At 38.8% G+C, this 24,969-nt stretch overlaps 1 protein-coding gene across 5 annotated transcripts in view; it reads right to left on the minus strand.

Moving 5' to 3' along the window:
- Nucleotides 1-24,969, minus strand: part of FOXJ3 (forkhead box J3) — a 124,533-nt gene that overhangs the window by 11,091 nt on the left and 88,473 nt on the right. For 4 of the 5 annotated variants that reach the window (XM_045584688.1, XM_036444310.2, XM_036444312.2 and 1 more), the window contains 3 exons: nucleotides 12,213-12,314; nucleotides 7,452-7,580; nucleotides 1,696-1,870 (listed from right to left, as the gene is read on the minus strand). In XM_045584688.1, the coding sequence (XP_045440644.1) occupies nucleotides 1,696-1,870; nucleotides 7,452-7,580; nucleotides 12,213-12,314 (406 nt within the window). The remainder of the gene's footprint in view (nucleotides 1-1,695; nucleotides 1,871-7,451; nucleotides 7,581-12,212; nucleotides 12,315-24,969) is intronic. The other variant, XM_036444311.2, reaches the window with a different exon arrangement.

Raw genomic sequence — 24,969 nt, forward strand, 5'->3', positions numbered from 1 at the left:
TCTCATACTTAATAGTCAATAATATTAACAGTAAAACTGCAGTAGAGTACATTGTAAGATAACCTTAAAACTTAATACGTTAAGGTTTTATAGGTACAAAAGTTAAAGTTCTTGCCTTGGCCTGGAAAACTGTCATTTATATGGAATCTATAGTTATTACAGTAAAATGAAAGAAAGCAGTGATTTCATTATACATGTCCAATAAAGTCCTGGCATTTTAAGTGAGAATCTAAATATGATCCATACCAACATTTTCAATCCCAAATTATTTTTAAATCAAATGAAACAAAGTATCTTTCAAAAGCCCAATATGTAAAACTGATAGTTTTCTTTTTTTGAAGTCAGGGAAGAAACACTGCTCGGTCTCCCTCTTCATCTGTATAATTTACTCCTCCAAGACCTTCACAAAAGCCAAGGACTCCAAAGAGAACAACTTAAAAACCAATCATGTAATCTACTCTTATTTGTTTTACATACACGGATGTGGAATTCTAGAGAAGTGGAATTAACTCAGTTGACTTTTATGGTAAAACCAGGACTGGACCCTAGAATTCCTATCAATGCTCTTTTTGTTTGATTGAAATAGCATTATGGGCTTCAGAAATCTTCACCATTGTTATTTCAAAGACAGTAATTTTCTATTATGACCACCAAGGTTGGGTCTGCTTAGAAAAGTCTTATATTAGTTCTTTTTATACTTTTATAGATAGAAAATTTAAAACAAAATTTTAAAGAATACATAATTCTTCCTTTGGCCAGAAAAACAAATTTCCTATACAAGCTATTGATATTCATTGATATATGTAATATTTGTATATAACATTAACTTTTCACCATAATCTGACAATCACATGTATTAAAATGTAAACTCTGTAAAGATCAGGATTTTTGTCTAAAAGAGTTCGTTCACTGCTGTAAATAGGTAAACTCTCTGAGTTGAGTTATAAATAGTTAATCTGTCAAACAAACTAGGAAATATTTCAGCAGTACAGTTCCCAACAATGCGTGATTAGTGTCAATGTGTGACTAGTGTTCTTTGGAGAAAAGAAAATCTTGATCCTATTACATGATTGATTAAAATTAAGCCAGCAATTAAAGGCATAGTAAAACATAATAGCAGCTTAATTATCATTTAGTTGATGTAATACTGCATCTCAACCAAAATCACTTTTGGCGTTAAAATCTGATTTAAATATGTTGTATAAAACAAGGATCCAGAACATAACACTAAGCAATGTGTTCACTATTAAATGCAATTCGTGAAAGTACAAATTTGTTGCTAATACTTATCTCTTTGCTAATACCAGTCAGAAAAGAAAGGCAAGGCACATCTATTCTGCGGTACAACATTTACTACTAAAGTGATTCACATGGTAGACAGCACTAATTAGCCATGGTAGTCTTTCCCAGATGGCACAGATGCAGTACCAGATTCTTCAACACAACTCTAGGACACCAGTAGACCAAGTGAAGTAGGCAGGAAAGATGAAATTTATCTGCTATTCTTGTGTTATAATATAAATATACACAGAGCATAGTAAAGACACAAAGAGCATTCAATCCTGATCATGATGATAATGTTCTAAGATCAAGGAAATATAACAGCTGCTATGTGAAAACAATTCTTAAAAGAACATTTTACAATAAAAATTTACTTTACAGAAAGTATTAAAAAACAAAACAAAAACAACTCACCTTGTTGACTAAGTGACTGCTCAAAAACTGACTTATAAAGGCTCCGAAATGAGGCACTGAGATCTTCAAAATTATATTCTGAGAAAAGTAGTTGTTTGTCTCGTTCTGGAAGGTTGTACTGTGGCTGCTGCTGGGGAGTTAATGACTGAGAGACTGGTTCTGGATGATTTGTCACCTAACATTAAAAGAGAATACTACTAATTTAGTAGCTCTATATCAGAACTGATTTGTTATGTAAAATATATCACTGGAAATATTAAAAGCTTTTAGAACTCAAAGGAAATATTTACTTCCCAGTCTGTGACTTTTCTATCCTCTGTTTAAGTTGGGGGTGTACATAAGGTACAGACCACAAAATTGTTAACCTGGATCTTGAAGAACAATGAAATTTAATCCAACCTCCCTATTTCACAGAAGAGGAGAAAAGAGTTCAAAGAAGATAAATGACTTTCTCAAGATAATACAAGTATGTGATTAACTAATAAGCCTGGAAAGTTTCTGTAGCATCTTCATTTGATTTCTATAGAAACAATTTCATCTCAAATGCCACTATATTATGAAACTACCCTGTTTCCCCAAAAATAAGACAGTGTCTTATATTAATTTTTTCTCCCAAAGTTGTGCTAGGTCTTATTTTCAGGGGATGTCTTATCTTTCCGTGCGCTAGGTCTTATTTTCGAAGGATGTCTTATTTTCAGGGAAACACAGTACTAACATTTCTTATTCATTTATTCAATTAATCTTTAAACATTAAAATTTTAAATACTGTACTATAATCAGTTTTTGTGGCACTGCCCAAAACAGCAAGGAACTTTAATACATCTAACTCATCATTTCTAGGGAAAAGTTTTTTTATTAAATGAAATAAAACTGAGGGGAAATGAGAAATGAAGGATAAAAGACAAAGTAGTTTCTGAGAAAAAACAAAATACAGGTTGTGGCTAAGTTTGACTTACAATTGTTTGTATGAAAAATAATACAGTAGTCTAGTCTCTCTCTATAAAACCCTAATATGCAAATAGACCAAACCGGGGAACCACCAAACAACCAGTTGCTTTGACATGCGCTGACCACCAGGGTGTGCGCGCACGGAACATGGTGGGCATCCGCCACAGCAGGGGTGCCAGACCACGGCTGGATGCTGTCATCGGGGCAGGACTCTGGTGGTTACTGAAAATTTTTTGCTCCAATATGCTACCGTCCCACCCAGTGCTTGCACCCGCTGCCAACACCAGAGCTGCTGCTCACACCCACTGCCGGCACCGGTGCTGGCCCAGATTGCCCCCCAGAGCTTCTCCACCTCCCCCTGCTCCTAAGGGGCAATCAGGGTAGCAACCACTGCTTGCACCTCCTGCTGGCATCAGCCCCAGTAACTGAACAACGTCAGCAGGAACAGCGCCATTAGTGGATATGAGCAGAGGGACAGAGCTGCCAGCAGGCGCTGGAGGGGTCAGACGGGGGCATAGAGGATGGACTGAGACCTGTCCCTGTGCTCACCACAGCCTTGTGGCCCACAGTTCCTTTCAAGGTGCATGAAGTCATGCACTGGGCCCATCGTACATAATACAAGAATAAACTGTTTTGTGGATTCTCAACTATAAACCTACTTTTGCCTCAACCTATATATAGATCAAGAGCTTGAGCTATACAAGAGGTTGAAAAGCACCAGAAACATGTACAAAATAAAAATTATCTCTGAAGGTAGCACAACTAGAAAAGAAAAAAGATCAGCAGTGTCTCTTAAAGGCTATATCAAGGAGTGGTAAGCCACCATTTATCGGGTCTAGTAATAATTAATGTCGTTAATGTCGTTTTTAAACATTCGTTTAAAATCTTGCTTGGCGTTGACTTGTATTGACATAACCTTCAAACACGTGGTATCTACAGAACATGTGAAGTGCAATTAACAAGTTTTGCTTGAAAAAGTTTGTGTTTGGTTTGGTTTTTGTTGCAAAACTAGGGCTAAGAAGATGGCGGATGAAGAGCATATTCGGCACTGCATGCTTTACGAGTTCCAATTAGGAAGAAAAGCAAGTGAGGCTGCAAAAAACATCTGTAGTGCTCTTGGTCAAGATGCAGTTAGCGCCAGAAAATGCCAGCGTTGAAGAAATTTCGCGAGGGAAATTTTTCGTTAGATGACAAGAGTGGTCGAGGCCGTGTGTCCAATTTTGATCAAGAAGCTCTTCAATCTCTTTTGGTGCAAAATCCTCAAATTACCCAACAAGAGCTTGCGACAACTTTAAATTGTTCACAGAAAACAATTTCCAATCAATTGCGTGCACTTGGCAAAGTCCAAAAGTTTGGAAAATGGGTTCCTCATGAGTTGACCGACAACAACTGTAATCAAAGAGTGACAATTTGCAGTTCGCTCCTCTCTTGTCAAAACCGTTTGCCGTTTTTAGAGCAAATTGTTACCAGAGATGAAGAATGGGTGCTGTATGTTAATTTGAAAAGGCGGCCTCAATGGTTGCACAAAAATGAGGCTCCGCAGCCCACGCCAAAACCTGACTTGCATGCGAAAAAAGTGATGTTGTGTGTTTGGTGGAATTTTAAAGGAATTCTTCATTATGAACTTTTACCATCTAACCAAACCATTCCAAGTGCAGTGTATAGTGCCCAACTGGAAAGGTTAGCCCAAGCTTTAAGAGAAAAAGAACCCGCGCTGATTAATCGGAAGGGCGTAATTCTTCACCATGATAATGAACGACCGCATACTGCAAGAATCACTGCTGAAAAACTGCACCAGTTGGAATGGGAAGTTCTCCCTCAACCTGCATATTCTCCTGATATTGCCCCTTCCGATTACCATTTGTTTCGTTCTTTGCAAAACTTTCTTCTTGGAAAAAAATTTAATAATGAAGAATGCCTCAAAAATGCATTGACCGAATTTTTTGCATCAAAATCACAAGAATTTTACAACAGAGGGATTAAAATGCTTCCTGAGCGTTGGGCACAAGTAGTAGAAAACGGTAACTATATTGTTGATTAAATTTTGTTGTATTGTTTAAATAAATTCAATTTAAAAAAGTATTAGAAAACGACATTAATTATTACTAGACCTAATATTTAGTGAACACTGTGATTATCCTAAAACAGGGCATGATGACTGGTCTTATGAGGAGCAAATTCTCATCAAACATCCTATCTTGCTGGAGGCAGCTATGGGGCAGTTTCTTGTCAACCTCACCATCTTGCAGCAAGTTGCTCAGAGACAGTTTCTCATCTGTCTCCCTGTTTCCAGTGAGACAAGGGACTTTCCACTTTATTCCTGTAGGGTACAGCTACAAGTTATACAATTGCTTAGCTGCAGTCTAGAATTTGTTCTTCCACTTATAGTGACCCCTTATGCAGTCTGTCATCTGGCTCCTGTGATTAGGGGTTGTCCAATGGGATGTGACACCATACCGATGTGGCTTATACTGTCTGTATGAGGAATGAAACTGTCTCAATGTAGCTGGGATTACTGTGTCCTTATAAGCTCAATCAATGGACCTGTGATAAGCTCAGCCAGCAGCTGACAATGTACTGTGGCTTAAGGAGTGCTCGATGACCAGCTTGATATCTTGTTAAATGAAAAAAGCTGTCTACAATGTCTTTCTTTTACCAAGGAGTTAAACCTTCTTAGGCATACTGATATAACAGACATCTTTGTTCTTACTTCTCTCTTAGTTCTATAAATTTTAAAGTTTTTTCCTTATTATTTTTTGATATAATATAAGGACTCTGTGCCCTTTAATTTCTTTTGGTTTCAAGATTTTCTATATTTAAATTACCGTATTTTTCGGACCATAAGACGCACTTTTTTCCCCCCAGAAGTGGGGGGGGAAAGTCCCTGCGTCTTATGGTCCAAATATAGCCTACACATATACTTTTAAAAAAAAGTTTTTTTACTTGCCCGGCTCTGTGTGGTCTGTGTGTGCTTGCCCGGCTCTAAAATGGTTCTAAATGCTGCTGTTTACTTTACAGGGTTGATTACATGTGTTTATGACTGTGATGTTGGGTTTTAATGCACATAAAATATTTTAGGACACTATTTGTTTCAGAATCTTTTTTTCTTCATTTCCCTTCTCTAAAAACTGGTGCGTCTTATGGTCCGGAGCATCTTATGGTCTGAAAAATACAGTATTTTCAAAACTACTTAAAATCATTAAATCTTTGCACAGCTTGCTTCAATACTCCAAATAGTCTTTTAATATCACGACTTTCTCATTACTGAGTGCTTTAATTCACCTCTTAATCAGCTAAAAAAAAAAAAAAAAAAAAAGACTTTTTTCCCCCAGTAAGAGCATAAAAAAGCAAGGGTAGAATGTTTTGTAAGCTCTCTATAATGTCTTTTAGCTTCACATATAAATGAGAATTTGGCTGGGCATCAATATTTATAATCTCAAATCTATTAACTAAAATTCTACATCAAGTTTTCCATTACCTCCTGGCATTTAGTATTAGGAAAGGAAGTATGGTTTGTATTTCTTTGAATGTATCCCATTTTTGTTCTCCCTGAGTATTTATATGAATGATTACTTCTAAAATTTTAAAATCTGTCTTGATGTGTTTAGGTATACGTTTCTTTCTCCATTAACTTTTTCAAGAACTCAGAAGCCCTTTTAATCTCTGTTTCTTCTAAAGATTGCTTCTGTGCCAACTATTCTTAATTTCTTCTTCAGGGATACTTATAATTCTCAGTTCTCCATATCTATTCTCTTCTTTTACATAACTACTAGAGGCCCAATGCATGAAATTTGTACAAGGGGCTCAACCCCCGCCATCACAGTGGCCACCTCTGCCTCAGCCACCATCACCGTGGCTTCGTCCAGAATGTCACCTGGAAGGACGTCTGGTCTAATTAGCATATTACGCTTTTTATTATTATAGATTCTTTTTTTATTTGTTTCTTCTTCATTATGAGAGAATACTATTTTAATTCCCCTTTTCCCCAGAGCATTGATAACAGTTTTACAGAATCACGTTTCTTTTTACCTACATTGAATTTTAATTCTGCTCTGAGTTGTTTTCCTTGTGTTATTTTCTTATTTCAGTCCCCACCTCCATCCCCATTTTACATATTTGTCCTGTATAAGTTTTTACGTATTTACTCATCCTGGTGAGTGATCTGCTACCATCAAATTTATACCAAGAAAGTGGGGTGGATGGCTCTTAAGACTCATTCTGTCTACTGGTGAGGATAGTTATCAGATGATTAGAAAAGAAGTATCAAATATCTCAAGGGCCATGTACTCATATAATAGATAATCAAATCAGCACAGGAGCAAAAACACTCACACAGGTCCCTTTGTTTTCCAGACAAAAATTTAAATACAAGACTGGTTAACAACTTGGTAGCAGGTTCATTCTAACCTTGAGATTTATAGAATCCTCTTCTCAAATCTACAGCTGGAAATAAGGTGATATACACATACATCCTCTAGGCTCTTTTACCAAGGACTAAAATATAGCTATGCTAGACTGAGGAATAATCTTCTTCTATTCCAACTGCTCATCACTTGGACACAAAACACATCTAGAAAACCGAAATATATAACATAGTACACAAGCATATATTTGTATCTAACTTGGTAAAATACAAGTATCCAATTAAAACACTATGAAGGTAGAAATAAGTTCGAGTTATCTAAGCTAATGAATTGATCAGTTAAAAATATACATCTTCATTTTTTATTAGCATTTCAATTACGTTTGGTTTGGTGTTAAGCATTAAATGAGTACTCAACAAAGAAGTTAACTTCATCAAGACTTACCGGTGTATAACTATGCACACTTCCAACACTATTCAAATTAACAGATGCCAAACTCTGGTCTGAGAGACTGTTGTTAAGGCTACTGCGTGGACTATCACTACCATCCTGCTCAGTGTTGTACAATGTTACCTAGATTGAAAAGAAAAGCAACATTTGAATAAGTAATTCTTACTATAAAGAGTACTTTTTTAAGCAACTCTACAAAAGTACAACTAGCTGCTGAATATGGAATAAAAAGTTAGTGGTCTTTTCTTTGGTGCCTACCTACTCCAATTCCATGCCCATCACTGCTAACTCCATATTCACTATGAAATAATTTACTCTCAAACGATAGGATATATCCTATCCAGAGATACATAAATTCAATTTACTATCAAGTTATAATTAGTTCATCAACTTTTGGTAAGTGAATTACAGTAGACTTTAAATATTTCTACAAAGCATAAATTTATTTTTACTCAAGCTTTAGCAAAACTCCTGTTCACTATCATAATCTTAGGCATCAAACAAAGAACACAAAAAATAGAATTTAAAAAAATCAGATATCAATGTTTTTAATACTGGAAATTGGACACTCTTTCTAACACATTTGCAAAATCAGATATATGATCTAGTTTTTTAAAGTAATAATAAATAATAATAATATGCTAATATATGGTGGGCAAAAGTAGGTTTATAGCTGTTCATATGGAAAATACAATAATTAATAATAATATAAGAATAAACTGTTTTATATACTCATAACTGTAAACCTACTTTTCCCCACCCTGTATATAAGCATTAGACATGAAGGGCTATATATCACAATGTTAACAATGGTTAACTAGCAGGAGCTGGGTATTCCTGAAGACTTTTATCACAGACAGTATGTATTTTTACAACGCTCAAGTTTGTTAATAATAAGCATAATTTTTTATTAGAAATAAACAAAAAAGTTTTTAAAAGTAGCCTAACTATTCTTCCCTCAAGGTTCTATTCAGATGCCACTACTAACTTTTCTTCTATGGTCTCACTTCTGTGGAAAAAATTAATACACGAGCTTTTTTATCTATTACTAAACTGTTAGCTCCTTGAGTCACCAATAAGTAAATATACATAGTACAATGCTTTCTGCTCAGTATATAATAAATATTTGCTGAATTTAATACCTATTTGGGCTATACTATTTTTCTCTCTGTGCAAAAAGCAGTCATGCTCAATGCTCACAAATATTTGCCAGAAGAGGCTGGCTAGGTATGTTGAAAACTAGGCATATATCCTCCTCCACATAAGGCAAAGCAAGACTGTACCATATTCAAATACATATCAGCAGGGAACAATTATGTATCTATCGATAGGAACTTATAGGGAAGAAGTAGTACCCCCTTAAACAGTTTCAGTTACCCACAGTCAACCACAGCCCAAAAATATTAAATGGAGAATTCCAAAAATAAACAATTCATGAGTTTTAAATTGCGTACTATTGTGAGTAGCATGATGAAACCTCGAGCTGTCCTGCTCTGTCCCATCTGGGAGGTGAATCATCCCTTTGTCCAACATATCCGCATGGTGCATACAGTACAGTAAGACATTGTGAGAGAAGAGATCACATTTATATAACTATTCCAGTATACTATATAATAAAAGGCTACTATGCAAATAGATCGAATGGAGGAACAACTGAACAACCGGTAGCTATGACATGCATTGACTACCAGGGAACACGTTCAGAACATGGCTGGCATCGGCTGTGGTGTGATGGTGGAACACGTGAGTGGGGGTGTCAGACCAAGGCAGGGCGCCAGTCACTGTCACTGGAGCGAGCCTCTGGTAGTTACTGAAAATGCTTTGCTCCAGTCCTGCCTGGTGCTCACATCTGCTGCCGAAGCTGGTCCCGGTCACCCCTCAGGATTTATCCACCTTCTCTTGCTCCTGAGGGGTGATCAGCCGGCCCGCTCACACCCGCAGCCACCGCTTGCACCCACTGCCAGCATCCAGCATTAGTCCCAATCAATAGGCACCATTAGTGGGTGTAAGTGGCAGCTGCAGCCCCAATTGCCCCTGAGGGCTTCTCCACCTCCTTCTGTTCCTAAGGGGTGATGGAGCAATAGCCCCAGCTTGCACCCACTGACGGCAATGGCCCTGCTCACACCTGCTGCTGGTACCAGCCCCAATCACTCTGCACCATCAGCGAGGGTGTGAGCGGCGGGAGCAGGGCTGTGGCAGGCGAGGCCAGACTGCCCATGCCCACCACAGCCTCGTGGCCCACAGTTCCTTTCAAGGTGCACGAATTCATGCACTGAGCCCGTAGTTTTTAATAAAAACCCAGTGTGTGGCAGTGAAGAATACCCAGTAGTTAAAAGGAACTGTCTTGATTTGTGTTCCCTTGAAGTTGCCTGGTTTTTTCCTCTGATTTTCTAAAAGTATATTCTTATTGATTTCAGAGAAGAAAGAAGAGAGAGAGAGAAACATCAATGAAAGAAGAGAATCATTGATCGGCTGCCTCCCACATGACCCGTATTGGGGACCTGGACATGTGCTCTGTCTAGGAATTGAACCATGACCTCCCGGTTCTTAGGTCGAAGCTCAACCACTGAACCATGCCAGCCGGGCTCAGTTATTATTTCATTTTAGCTCTATAGTTTTCTCTTCAAGGTTCAATACTGATTACAATTCTCTAATGAATTTTCTATAATTCATCTATAATCTTGGACATATTAGTCAGTTATTTAAAAATCATTATCTAGATCACTTGTGGATGTTTACATTGTTATCCCCCCCCCCCCCGTCCCCCCTCCCCCCCCCCTTTGTCTTCCCCTTCTCTGTGAGACTGCTGAATTCTGGCCAGTGAAAAAACCTTTTTGGTCTGTCTGTGTCTGAGCCCAAGCACATGCAGGTTAGGAGTTATCAAATGCCTTAAGTGGATGTTGCTTGCAAAAACTTTAGCTTACTTCTGAGATTTCTCCGGACCGTAGTCCTCAACTCTGTTTGGTAGCCCCAAACTCATTTTCCTCTCCCTAACTCAATGACTGCTCTAGGCTGCTTTTTATTTAGCCTCTATGTCACATGTGTAAAACACAAGGCCCACGGGCCAAATCCGTCCCGCCAGGCCTTGCAATGTGGCCCGCACCGCGCTGTCATCACTGCACTCCGCTGCGTTTCCATCACAATGACAGTTTATGACTGTTCAGTAAACCATTCCGCCCGCAATTTAGGCTGGATTTTAGATTTTGGCCCCTTCTCTGATTGAGTTCGACACCCCTACTCTATGTCATACACTGAGAATTGGGAAATGTCTCAAGGGAAATACTGAATAATGAAGTCTTTGTTGTTTTGTTCTCCAATGCCTCCTCCCTCTTTTTTATTGGTGGTGGGGGTGGTATTTTATATAGACAGGCAGAAGGGTTAAACTGATTCTAGCTATTCCATTGTTATCAGGAAGCAAAAGTCCAAAAATTGCAGCTCCTTTGAGTCCCATATTATTTAGTCATAAAGACCTAGCACTACTATTTCCTAATTGTTTCCTAGTAGCCACAACTATCTATGTTTAGACCTCACTATCTCCTACTTGGACTACTGCAAAGACCGGTATTGGATATTTCTGATTCTAACCCATCTGCTTTACCAGAAATTCTCAAGGCTAGCTGGGCATCATTAGGGATGATTTGAAAGTATAGTTTCCTGCACCCTATTCACAAGGAAAGTAACTTTTTTGATAGGCCTATAATGGAATCTAGGAATCCTTCCCCCTTATATACACACACACATAAACACACATACACACACACAAACACACCTATCCTAAGTGATCCTGATGAAAATCATTCCATCGATTTATATTTGGGGAAAAACCATTACTTTACATCTCAGCTGCTAGTTTCCTTTCTAAGTTCAAAATCTAATTAGTCATTCTTATTATATAATGTCTTCTGTTTATTATCTTTCTACAAATAAAAATTCCTATGTATACAAATTAGTGCAAATGTGTACATGTATATGTGTTTATGCATGTTATGAGTGAGTGGAAGAGTGAAAGATGGAGATAAAGCAAGAACAAGTGAAGCACCAGAGAGGAGATGGTAATAGCAAGACTAAAAGAATGTGAGCACGAGTGTGAGCAATGTATGGCTTCAAGGTGCTTATGGTCTAATAATGGAGAAAACATGCACACATAGGACTGAGTTACTTCATGAACCTCCAGGGCCTTTTTACGGTTTTAAGATATAAGATTTAATAAATACCTTGTAAAGAAGAGACATCTGTATTCCACTATGTAGCTATGTTAGCACAAAGTTTTTACTCTTGTTTAAAAAAAAAAATGCAGCAAACTACCACATACTATTTTCTGGGTATGTCAGAAAACTCAAACATCTTAAAACAGGTTGATCACCACTCCAAAGAACTTTATGAGTTTGTCTAAATTATTTATTTTGATTCTGTTGACTCTCTGGGAATTCGACAACCTTTTTAAAATATATTTAGATGGGTAGTCAATGATTTTGAAACAAATTAATACAATAAAATGTTGACTCAAAAATTCTATCAATGAGAACTGGCAGTATCAAGAATTTCTTATAGAACTTCCCAAAAAGCACCTTCCAATTTCTCTATTGGAAATAGAGAAATATTTTCTTCTAACTTGTAGAACACTGTAGATTCCGCTTTCAAGCTGACAAATTTATATCTTTAAATTCAACCATATAAAATTCTATTGTTATTATAAAGGCAAATTAAATGTATTACTCAATGACATTTTAAAAGTGTTTTTAAAAATGTAATTACTTTGTTAGTCACAGTGTTGATTGCCAGAGTTGGAGAGGCACTTCCCGAAATAATACACTCCATTCCCAAAGAATCTGAATCTATGCTATATGGAGTTGAGGCCTAAAATACAAGAACAAAATAAATAATTATTAGCTCATATATCCAGCAACTTTAATACAATTTGAAGGTATGTCATCAAATTCTCCAACATTCAGTTTTGTACTTTGTTTCTGAAAATGAACTTAAACAACTACGGAACAATGGGAAGACCAGAGTAGAATAAACATGGACATCCGAATGACCTTGTGGAACAGAGCTGGTTATCCATTTGATCCACTATCAAATGGATTTTTTAAATCAAATTCAAAACATCATGCTGTGTGGGGATGGTTTCCATTTTGGACGTGTAGTAGTTAACTGGTTAATATAGTCATTGCACCCTTATGCTTACTGTTTGTATGGCATATATTTTTCCAAGCATTACTCTCAACTCATCTGTATCTGAAGTCATGACCCTTGTAGGCCACATTTAGCCGAGTCTGCTTTTTTAGCATCTCTGATAATCTCTGCCTTTTTTACTGGCATGTTTAGACCGTTAACATTTATGTAACTGTTGGTATTGTTAGATTTGGATCTAAATTGTTTTCTGTTTCACCTCTATGTTTTTAGTTCCTTTCCTCCACCCTTTCAGATTTAGATATATTTTAGTATTCTAACTTATCTATTGGTTTTTAGGTATACCTCCAACTAGGTTTACTGTGCTGGATCTGAAAAATAGCATCTACGGAAGCCCTACAGCTTATGTTATATTTAGGGGTGAAAGACTAAACACTTTTTCCCTTACAAATGAAAAAAAAAATGAGTGACTTCACCACTCCTATTCAATACCCTACTGGAAATTTTAGTCATTGTGGGAAGACACAGGGAAAGACACAGGGAAGACATTGTGGGAAGACACATTGTGGGAAGACACAGAGGGACAAGAAAACTGTCTATTTGCAGGTGACAACTGTTTATATAGAAACTCCCAAGGCATCTTCAAAACAACTACTAGAACTAACGAGATTATAGGATACAAGGTTACTATAAAAAAAATCAATTACATTTTCATATACTAGCAGCAGGCAATTGGAAAATGAATTTTTAAAAAAGTATATGGCATCCAAAAACAAAATATTCAGGATTAAGTCTAATGGAAACATCCAAGTTCTCTATACTGAAAACTAAAAACATTCCCCAGAGGAATTATAAACCTCATGAATGGAAAGATAGTATGTTTTCATAGCTTGGAATAATCAATACTGTTAAGATATCAATTCTCCCCAAATCAAGATTGCCTGGGATAAGAAGGCATAAATTACTAAAGAACATGAGAAAAGTTGGGGAATGATGGAAATGTTCATTTCACAATGGTGATTATTTTACATATCAAAACTCGTCAAATTTTAAGCCTTAAATATTCAATTAACTGTACATAAATTATTTGTAAGTATTGTTTTTGAAAAAACAAAACAAAACACTAAATTCTACCCATTCATAAAAATAAAAATGACCTCTCATGGAAAACTTCCTGGTCTACATCTCTAATTTAAAAAGATTTTTCTTAACTTTAAAACTCCCAGAAAGAGAGAATCCAAGATGGCTGCACAGGTAAACACCTAACCGCAGCCGCACACAACAATTTCAATAAAATACAACTAAAATATAAAATGGACATTACCCAGAACTACAGCAAAGTCGACTGACTGGAAATTCTACAACGAGAAGCAAGGAGAAAACCAGAAGGAAGAGCGGAGGAGCTATAAGGTACGGAGACACGCGGCGCGCGCCAAGAGGACGGAGCCGGAAAGGAGGGGGAGGCTGAGTGCCTGGCTGGCGTTCCCTAGTGGGAAGGAGATAAAAGCTCCGGACTGTACTGAACCCCAGTTGTAGGCCAGACCCTGGGGACCCAGGCTCGTACAGAGGGAGCCGGGGCTGTGAGGCGAAATCCCAGGGGAGATGCAAAAGGCAGAACCCCTGGAGGCATGCACATTGCGCGCAGAGGATGGACTGTTGACTCTGCTACTAGATTGCCCTAGCGGGAAGGAGACAGAAGCTCCGGACTGTGCTGAGCCCCAGTTCCAACTGCTCTGAACCCCAGTTCTAGGCTAGACCTAGAGAAAGGACGTCCCAGAGATGCGCATTGTGCGCAGAGAAGGGACGGTTGGCTGTGCCTCTCGGGATTGCCCTGGCGGGAAGGAGACAAAAGCCCCAGTCTGCTCTGAACGCCACCTCCAACTCCACTTCCAACTGAACTGAACCCCAGTTCTGGGCTCATTGGGGGAGAGCCTAGACTGTTTGATAGCAGGCGAAAATCGAGGACACCTTTCCCTCAGAGGTGGTTACAACGAGTACTGAAGGACCCTAAGGAATACTGAGACTCAGGAGCTGCATAGGGCGTGGCTGACGGAAGCCAAAGCTATAGGCTCCACCCTGAAACTACATCCAAACAGAACACAGAGACTTTTAAGGCTACCAACTCAGGGAAGCTGCGAAAATGCAGAGACAAGGACAAAGATCACAAACGAAAGAAATGGAGGACAAAAAGCGACTGGATATAGAGTTCAAAACCATACTTATAAGGTAGAAAAAACCGATAAAATAAACGAGACCTATGAGGATATGAAAAGGGATCAACTAGAAATAATAAGGGATCAACGAGAAATAAAGAATACATTGTCTGAAATAAAAAAATATTTTACAGAGTCCTAAAAACAGAATGGAAGATCGCAAGAATCAAGTCAAAGATTTGAAACATAAAGAGCCAGAAGACACTCCTCCGCAGAAGCAAGAAAGCAAGAGAATCCAGAAAGTTGAAGATAATATAAGAAACCTCTGGGACAACTTCAAGCGAACCAACATCAGAATTATGGGCATCCCAGAAGATGAGAGAGAGAAAGATATCGAAAACATACTGAAAGAAATAGTGACAGAAAACTTTCCCCACCTGGTGAAAGAATTAGACTTACAAGTCCAGGAAGCGCACAGAACTCCAAACAAAAGGAATCCAAAGAGGACCACACCAAGACACATCATAATTAAAATTCCAAGAGCAAAAGACAAAGAGAAAATATTAAAAGCAGCAAGAGCAAAGCAGGTAGTTACCTATAAAGGAGCACCTATACGATTATTAGCTGATTTCTCAACAGAAACCATGCAGGCCAGACAAGAATGGCAAGAAATATTCAAGGTGATGAATAGTAAGAACCTACAGCCAAAGATAATCTATCCAGCAATGCTATTACTCAGAATCGAAGGCCAGATAAAGAGCTTCACCAATAATAAAAAAAAAAAGCTAAAGGAGTTAATCACCACCAAACCAGAATTATATGAATTGCTCAAGGGAGTTCTTTCAGAAGAGAAAGTAAAAAATATAAAAATTATGAACAACAAATACGTAACTATCAACAAGTGAATCTAAAAACCAAGAAAATTAAAAAAAAAATCTGATGAACAATATTAATTGTTGAATATAACAGAATCAGAGGTATGGAAGGGGAGTGAATTGACGATTCTTGGGGAGAGGGGGGTGTGGGAAGAGACTGAACATAAACTGTGCACCTATGGATGAAGACAATGGGGGTGGGGAAAGGGGGGTGGGGTGGGAACCTGATGAAGGAGAACAACAGGGGGGAGGGGGGAAGGAACATTTGTAATAATATGAACAATAAAGATTTTTTTAAATAAATAAATAAAATAAAAATAAAAAGCTTAGCCGGGACCGGTTTGGCTCAATGGATAGAGCGTCGGCTTGGGGACTTAAGGGTCCCGGGTTCGATTCCGGTCAAGGGCATGTACCTTGGTTGCGGGCATATCCCCAGTAGGGGGTGTGCAAGAGGCAGCTGATCGATGACTCTCTCTCATCGATGTTTCTAACTATCTCTCTCCCTTCCTCTCTGTAAAAAATCAATAAAATATATTTTTTTAAAAATAAAAAATAAAAAAATAAAAATAAATAAAAAGCTTAAAAAAAAAAAACCTCCCAGAAAATTCTATCTACACTAATAAAAGAGAAACATGCAAAAATGACCATACCTTCATGACTCCCACCAGGCAATCAGGAGTGAGTATGCAAATTAACCCAACAAAGATGGTACCCTGTTTCCCCGAAAATAAGACAGTGTCTTATATTAATTTTTTTCTCCCAAAGTTGAGCTAGGTCTTATTTTCAGGGGATGTCTTATTTTCCGAGAAACACGGTAAGTTAATTTTGCATATGCAGGTGCCAAGCATATGCAAATTATGGGGGTGGGACACTCGCAGGCATTCTGCACCACCCCAGCAGCGCCAGCCTCTGGGCATCATGGGAAGGCAGAAAGGCAGCTTGGGCCTGATCGAAGGCTGTGCTGGCAGCCAAAGGAAGGAAGGCCCATTCTTGCACAAATCTTCATGCATCGGGCCTCTAGTCTTGGAGGCAACATGTAGTGTCTCCCACATAACGTATACCCAGTACATGTTTGCCAAACTGAAATAAATGCTTTTTCCACACTGTGATTTCCAAGAGTGAAATGTAGATTACATTCCTTTCCTTTGCTCACTTATACCTTTAACACTCACTGTCTTAGCCTCAGAGAAGAAAGACATACAGTGGGGCATCATTTAATCCACAAAAAACACTCTGAATAATAATGGGGAAAAAACTGAGACACAAATAGCACAAAGACAATAGTGTCAAACATACACAGCAAGATGCAGAGTATCCTGCCTAGAAGAATATTCTCTTTTCTATTTATCCATCCATCCTCCCATTATCTTCCTGATTAAATTTGTAATCATCTTTGAACTATAACAAACACTAAAAGAAAAAATATGTATTCTCCCATCTTTGTTCCAATAAAAGCTGGAAAACTGGAGATTATGTGTTCTTTGCAGGGTCAATATGTTTACAATAGTAAGTTTATATAGCTATCTGGCCTTTACCTCCTCAAATAAAGCCTATACGATGATTAGAAGATTTAAGCAAAACTGACTAGGGCAATTTCCTCTTGCTCTCCCTGCTTCTACCCCACACAGCAGCTAAAGTAATCTTGTTTAAATGTAAATCACATTATGTAATACTTTATGTCCCTCCAATGCCTTTCCACCTCCCTTAATTTTACAATGGCATAAAAGGCCCTACACAATCTGACTTCTGCTCTTACTGTTTACTTCTCTGATGTCAAGTCCTATTCCTCTTCCCTCCTCACACATACTAGACTATTCACAGTGGCCTCTTGTCATCATGCCAAGTATGTTTCTACCCCAGAGTTTTTGCACGTGTGGGATTTCAGAAGAGAGATTCCCAGACCTATATAGCTAGCAATCCACTCATATTTACATATAAACTAAGGCCATATATTTATAAAACTATGACCAGAAAAATTAAACATCTACGTTATAACAAATAACTTTAAAACTAGGTCTCCTAACTTACAGGCTGTTAAGTATTTCCCCTCAATCATGTACTTAAAGTAAAAGTGATATCTCAACACTTTGTAACATGACTTGGTTTTGCTCATAATTTTACTGTGTTCTTTAACAGAGGAATTTCAGATCATTAAATGCTGATACTACCTAATAAAAGAGTAATATGCAAAATAACCATCACTCCGCTCAAGCCACGCCCACCAGCCAATCAGAGCGAGTATGCAAATTAACCACAACCAAGATGGCTGCAGCCACAGAGAGCAGTTGAGAGGCTTGGGTTTCAATAGAGGAAGCCAAGCTTTCCACATACCCTGGCCAGCCAAGGTCTCTACTCAAGGACACAAAGTTTCAATTATAGAAAATAAATCCCAAGAAAAAAGGCGGCAGCCATGGAGCTGGAAAGAGTAGGCTAGGGTTTCCCCTGGCAATGGAGGAAGCAAAGCTTTCCACCTGCCCTGGCTGGCCTAGGCCTCCACTCAAGGATACAAAATTTCAATTATAGAAGATACATAAAACCAAACAGAAATGGCAGCAGCCCGTGTGAGCAGGGGGTTTGGCTCTGCTCCAGTTTCAATTGTAGAAGATAAATCAATTCCAGATACCAGGGCCTCTGCTTGGGTTGCCCGAGGGGCATGGTCAGCCTGTAAACCACCACAGGCCCCTCGCCCAGGCTGCTCCACACACCAAGGGAACCCCCACCCTGATACAGGACACCCTTCAGGGCAAACCAGCTGGCCCCCACCCATGCATCAGGCCTCTATCCTATTTCATAAAAGAATAATATGCAGATTGACCATCACTCCAGCACACAAGATGACTGCCCCCATGTGGTCAAAGATCCTGTCCCTATGTGGACACAAGAATGACACCACAAGAATGCCAGCAGGGAGGCACCAGGCCGGGGGGGGGGGGGGGGGGAGCAGCAGCCAAGAGGGACCAGGTCTGCAAAGGAGAGCAGTTGGAGGCGATCAACTCTTTAGGGGAGGCAGTTAAGGGTGACCAGGCCAGCAGAGGAGGGAAGTTGGGAGCAAACAGGCTGGCAGGGGAGCAGTTAGACATCAATCAGGCTGGCAGGGAATGGTTAGCGGGTGATCAGGCTGGCAGGCAGAAGCGGTTAGGGGCAATCAGGAAGGCATGCAGGAAAGCAGTTGGGAGCCAGCAGTCCTGGATTGTGAGACAGAGGTCCGACTGCCCTTTAACAGGCAATTTAACATCCCTTGAAGGGTCTCAGATTGGAGAGGGAGCAGGCTAGGCTGGGGGACACTCCCCCCTCCCCCCGACACCATGCACAAATTTTGTGCACCGGGCCTCTAGTAAAATATAAAGGGTTTTTAAAATAATTTCCTTTTTCTACCACCAGCTTTACCCCATCCTAACCACTAATCAGAAATTTTACATTTCTAGCAGGAGCATTATTTCCTATTTATAATTCTTTCAAGGCACTTTACCTGTGCTAAGCAAACAACAGAAACAGTATTCTTAGCAAAGTCTTTTAACTATTTCTTTAACTGTAATAAACTTGTCCACTTAGTTATTTTAAAATTTGAATGAGGCACTTTTAGTCAAACACTAAGCAATGACCAGGAAGAAAAGTCTTTGTAATATAGGAAATTACGTACTCCAAAAGATATACCATCTAATTGAAGAACAGATATGCCCATACACACCTTAAAAAGACAAAAAAATATTTGTTTTTTAAAGGATTTCCTATGTTTGGGGTGGGGGTGGGATCCAATTTAACAACAAATCGAAGGCTATAAAAAATGTAGAAGGCTGTGAAAAATAATTTAAAAAAAAACAAGGATACACAGAGATCTGATAACACACACACTCCACCAACAGAAAAAAGAAGGCATATCGCAAACACTGTCAGAACACAACCATCTCCCCTCTAGTTTCCTTTCTACACTCTGAAGAACATCTGTAACTCTCTGCCTAATAGCTTTTTTCCAGTTGGGGAGCATGCTTTGGCTCTGTGCAGGACAGGCCAGAAGTGTAAAAAAGCTAATGTCCCTAGTAGCATCGCTCACTCAATGAGGGAGAAGAGATGATAAATAAATATACCAGCTCACTGCCCCACAGTTCAAAACTGCCTCCCAGAGTTTCCAGAGGGACTGAGCTCCAAGTGCTCACAATAGTAACTGACTTGATAATTGCCCACTTTCCTAGGATCAACCATCAAACTACCTGCGATCAATCCTTATCTATCTCTGGGGGAACTCAAATCATGAGTTATCTTCTTTTTTCTCAAAAGAAATGTCTCCTGGGCTAAGCATGAAATCTTCCTTTAACAGAATACTTTCAAACTTTTTGGTCACAGGACCTCTTTAAGCTAGTAAAAAATTATTGAGGATCCCAAAGAGCTTTTGTTTATGTGAGTTATACCTATTGATATTTACCTATTAGAAATTAAAACTGATTAAAAAATTATTCATTTAAAATGCATAATAAATGCATTGCATGTTAACATATTGTTTTGTATAAAAATATAGTCTCTAAAACAAAAACCGTTTTTAAAAAATTGCTTTAGCCGAAACCGGTTTGGCTCAATGGATAGAGCGTTGGTCTGCGGACTGAAAGGTCCCAGGTTCGATTCCAGTCAAGGGCATGAACATTGGTTCCGGGCACATCCTCACTAGGGGGTGTGCAAGAGGCAGCTGGTTGATGTTTCTCTCTCATCGATGTTTCTAGCTCTCTGTCCCTCTCCCTTCCTCTCTGTGGAAAATCAATAAAATATATATATTTTTTAATATTTAAAAAATTGCTTTAATAATTGGCTTATTGGAAAACCATTAGATTCTCATATCTACCTCAGCATTCAATCTGTAACAAAATCATAGGTCATGTAATCTCTGGAAAAATTAATGAGTAAAAAAGGCAAGGAATAACTTAGTATTAATGTGAACATAGTTTTGACCTTGTGGACCCCCTAAAAGGGCCTCACACACTGAGAACCACTACTTTAGCATAGCAGGTTCCTGTAGGCAATGAATAACATTGCACAATAGCCAAGAACCATGATTAAGTTTTAAAAGGGGGGAGGGGCAGTCAAAGAATGAACAAAAAATATGTTTTTGTGATTATCAACATAATAAAAGAGATAAACTGCACGAATGTGGTGTTCATTCACTCAAAGCATTTCTCCTATTCTTGACACCAATTCTCTTGATATAGTATAATTGCTTGCCAATCTTAAACAAAACACCCATAGACAATATCAAGATAATTTTCTTTTTTACTATCCTAAGCAGTAGATAAGCCATTTTTAACCACTAGTCTAGTCTTCCACACGTAAGTTCAGCTTACTTTTTCACACTGTCAATCACCCTCATTATGTTATTTCTTTTTTTAAAATAAATCTTTATTGTTCATATTATTACAAAAGTTCATTTTTTTCCCCTCCACCAGGTTCCTACCCCACCCTCTGCCCTTTCCCCACCCTCCATTGTCCTCATCCATAGATGCACAGTTTATGTTCAATCTCTTCCCGCACCCCCTCTCTTCTTTTCCCAGAGAATTGTCATTCCACTTCCTTTCCGTACCTCTGATTCTATTATATTCATTATTGTTAATATTGTTCATCAGGTTTTCTAATTCCCTTGGTTTTTAGATTCACTTGTTGATAGTTACGTATTTGTTGATCATAATTTTTATCTGTATCTTCTTCCTCTTCCTGAAGAACCCCTTTCAGCAATTCATATAATTCTGGTTTGGCAGTGATGAACTCCTTTAGCTTTTTTTATTTGTGAAGCTCTTTCTGGCCTTCGATTCTGAGTGATAGCTTTGCAGATAGAGTATTTTTGGCTGTAGGCTCTTGTTGTTCATCACCTTGAATATTTCTTGTCATTCTCGTCTGGCCTGCAAGGTTTCTGTTGAGAAATCAGCTGACAATCATATGGGTGCTCCTTTATAAGTAACTACCTGCTTTGTTCTTGCTGCTTTTAATATTCTCTCTGTCTTTTGCTTTTGGAATTGTAATTATGATGTGGTCCTCTTTGGATTCCTTTTGTTTGGGGTTCTGTGCGCTTCCTGGACTTGTAAGTCTATTTCTTTCCCCAGGTGGGGGAAGTTTTCTGTCACTATTTCTTTCAATATGTTTTTGGTATCTTGCTCTCTGTCGTCTTCTGGTATGCCCATAATTCTGATGTTGGTTCACTTGAAGTTGTCTCAGAGGTTTCTTACACTGTCTTCAACTTTCTGGATTCTCTTGTCTTCTTGCTTTTGCTGAGGAGTGTCCTCTGGCTCTTTATGTTCTAAGTCTATGACTTGATTCTTGTGATCTTCCATTCTGTTTTTAGGACTCTGTATAATATTTTTTATTTCAGAGAATGTATTCTTTATTTCTTGTTGATCCCTTATTATTTCTTGTTGATCCCTTATTATTTCTAGTTGATCCTTTATTATTTCTAGTTGATCCCTTTTCATATCTTCATAGGTCTTGTTTATTTTATAGACCTTTTCTAGGAGACTCTTGAAAAACCTTATAAGCGTGGTTTTGAACTCTATATCCAGTCGCTTTTTGTCCTCCATTTCTTTCATTTGTGATCTGTTTCCTTGTCTCGGCATTTTCACTGCTTCTCTGAGTTGGTAGGGTGGGAGGAACAGCTGTATCTATGCCAAGAGACAGCCTTATTCCACTAGACTTGGAAAACTGCAAGAGCCTCTGTGCTCAGCTTGGATGGGGCAGAGTTTCAGGGTGGAGCCTACAGCCTTGGCTTCCCTCAGCCCTGCCCTATGAGGCTCCCAAGTCTTAGTGTTTCTCAGTGTCCTTTGGTACTCGCTGCAAGCACCTCTGAGAGAAAGGTGCCCTAGAGTTTCGCCCACTACCAGTCAGTCTAGTCTCTCCCGCAACGAACCTGCAACTGGGGTTCAGTGCAGTTGGAAGTGAGGTTAAGAGCAGTCCGGAACTTATGTCTCCTTCTCGTTAGGGCAATCCAGTGGCTCAATCAACAGTCTGTCCTCTGCGTGAAATGTGCACGACTCCAGGGCTCTGCCTTTCGCCCCTGAGCGTCCGCCTTAAAGCCCAGATTCCCTATGTATGTGTCTGGGTCCCCAGAGTCTCGCTCAGAACTGAGTTTCAGTGCTGTCGGAACTGGGTTCAGCACAGTCCGGAGCTTTTATCTCCTTCCTGCTAGGGAATGCCAACCAGGCACTCAGCCGCCCCTCCTCTCTGACTCCGTCCTCTCCGCGCACACAACGTGTCTCCGTACCTTATTACAGCTCCTCTGATTTTCCTTCTAGTTTTCTCTTTCCTTCTCGTTGTAGAATTTCCAGTCAGTCAACTTTCCTGTAGTCTGGATAATGTCCACTTTATATTTTAGCTGTATTTTTTGAAATTGTTGTGTGAGGCTGCGGTTAGGCGGTTACCTATGCCGCCATCTTGGTTTCTCTCTCCATTATCTCTTATTTCTGTTAATTTATGAATATTTATTATTATTCGCTAGTAGCCCGAGGCAGGAAATTCATGCCAGAGTAGGCCTTCCTACCCCAGCTGCTGGCACCCAGCTTCTCTCCAGCACCCGGGACCCATGTTTCCCTCCAGTCGCCAGCCAGCACCCAGGCTTCCCTTGAAGCCCAAGCTTCATCCTGGATGTTAGCATATTACACTTTTATTATTATAGATAATAATGACATTTATTATTATTCATTAATAAATAATAAATACCATTTACTCATTAATAAATAATCAATATCTTCTGGTTGAACTGAACTGACAAGGCCAAATTAAAAAGCAAAATGCAGAAATTTGAGCTTTCAGTCAAGGTGGAAGAGTAGATAAATGTGATACTCACATCCTCTCACAACCACATTTAAATAACAATTAAAACTACAGAACCGCCATCATTCAGAACTGCCTGAAATCTAGCTCTACAGAAGTCTTATGACTAAGGATATAAAGAAGCCACATCAAGACTGGCAGGAAAAGCCCTGGCCAGAAGAGCTCGGTTGGTTAGAGCATTGTCCCCATACGCCAATGTTGTGGGTTCAATAAATACCATAGTAAGGGCGCATACAAGGCTCAACCAATGAATGCATAAATAAGTGTAACATCAAATCAATGTTTCTCTTTCTCTCATTCTCTCTCTGACCTACCATTCCTCTCTTTAAAATCAATTTTTTAAAATGACAAAATTTAAATTAAAAAAAAAAAAAAAAGACTTTTAGGAGGCGTGGAGATACGAAACAGGCTGATCCCACATTAACATGTGGTTGTAGAGGTCCCCTCCCCAAGAGGTCACAGTTTGAGCTTTGGGCTTAATCCCCTGTGGGGGCATACAGGAGGCTGCCAATCGATGATTCTCTCTCATCATTGATGTTTCTATCTCTCTCCTTTCCGCTCTCTAAAATTGATTTTTTTTAATGTATTTTAAAAATCTATTGTCTTTCTTGAACTCTATGTTCCAGCCATACTAACCTGTCTTTTCCTTTAAATTTTGGATCGCTTTTTAACCACTAGCTTTTCACACATAAGTTCACCTTACTCTTTCACACTGTAAATCACCCTCATTACCAGCCATTTCTGTTCATTTAACAGGCCCCCACTGAGATATCAGTTCTTCAAGGAAACTTTTCCTGAGTCTCCTAAGACTAAATTTTACTTCTCTGCTATATGGTCCCATAGTTCTCAAGACCCTTATCTTTACGGTAACCACATTATTTATCATCTAAATGCTATTTTGAGAATGAATACTCTTTCACTAGGACGTGGCAGTACGTCACGCCCGGAGGATGTAATTTCATATTTTTTTTTATTTATACTTAATGAAAATAAATGAAATACATATATTTTTTTCGTTTATTTATATATATATGTAAAGCACAAAGGAAAATACAAAATTACAAAAAAAATAGAAAAGAATACCGACAAAAAAAAAATGGACACGTCAAATTAAAAAATTATAAATTTTACAAACAATGATAAAGTTACAAAAAATAGCCGAAACCGGTTTGGCTCATTGGATAGAGCGTCGGCCTTCGGACCTAAAGGTCCTGGGTTCGATTCTGGTCAAGGGCATATACCTTGGTTGCCGGCACATCCCCAGTGGGGGGTGTGCAAGAGGCAGCTGATCGATGTTTCTCTCTCATCTCATCGATATTTCTAACTCTCTATCCCTCCCCTTTCCTTCCTCTCTGTAAAAAAATCAATAAAATAAAAAAATAAAAAAAAGATTACAAAAATATATACCGTCCGTTTGCCGTATTTATAGGTCCCGCTCGGTTAACAGGTTAATAATACTGAGGAACACTGTCACCCTACCATATCAGTTTATCTTTCCTGCTTAAGTGAAAGCTTCATAAGGAGAGAGTATGGGTCTGTCTCTATTTCCCT

The sequence above is a fragment of the Pipistrellus kuhlii genome, unplaced genomic scaffold, assembly GCF_014108245.1.
Source record: "Pipistrellus kuhlii isolate mPipKuh1 unplaced genomic scaffold, mPipKuh1.p scaffold_m20_p_2, whole genome shotgun sequence".
In the NCBI taxonomy this organism is placed as follows: domain Eukaryota; kingdom Metazoa; phylum Chordata; class Mammalia; order Chiroptera; family Vespertilionidae; genus Pipistrellus; species Pipistrellus kuhlii.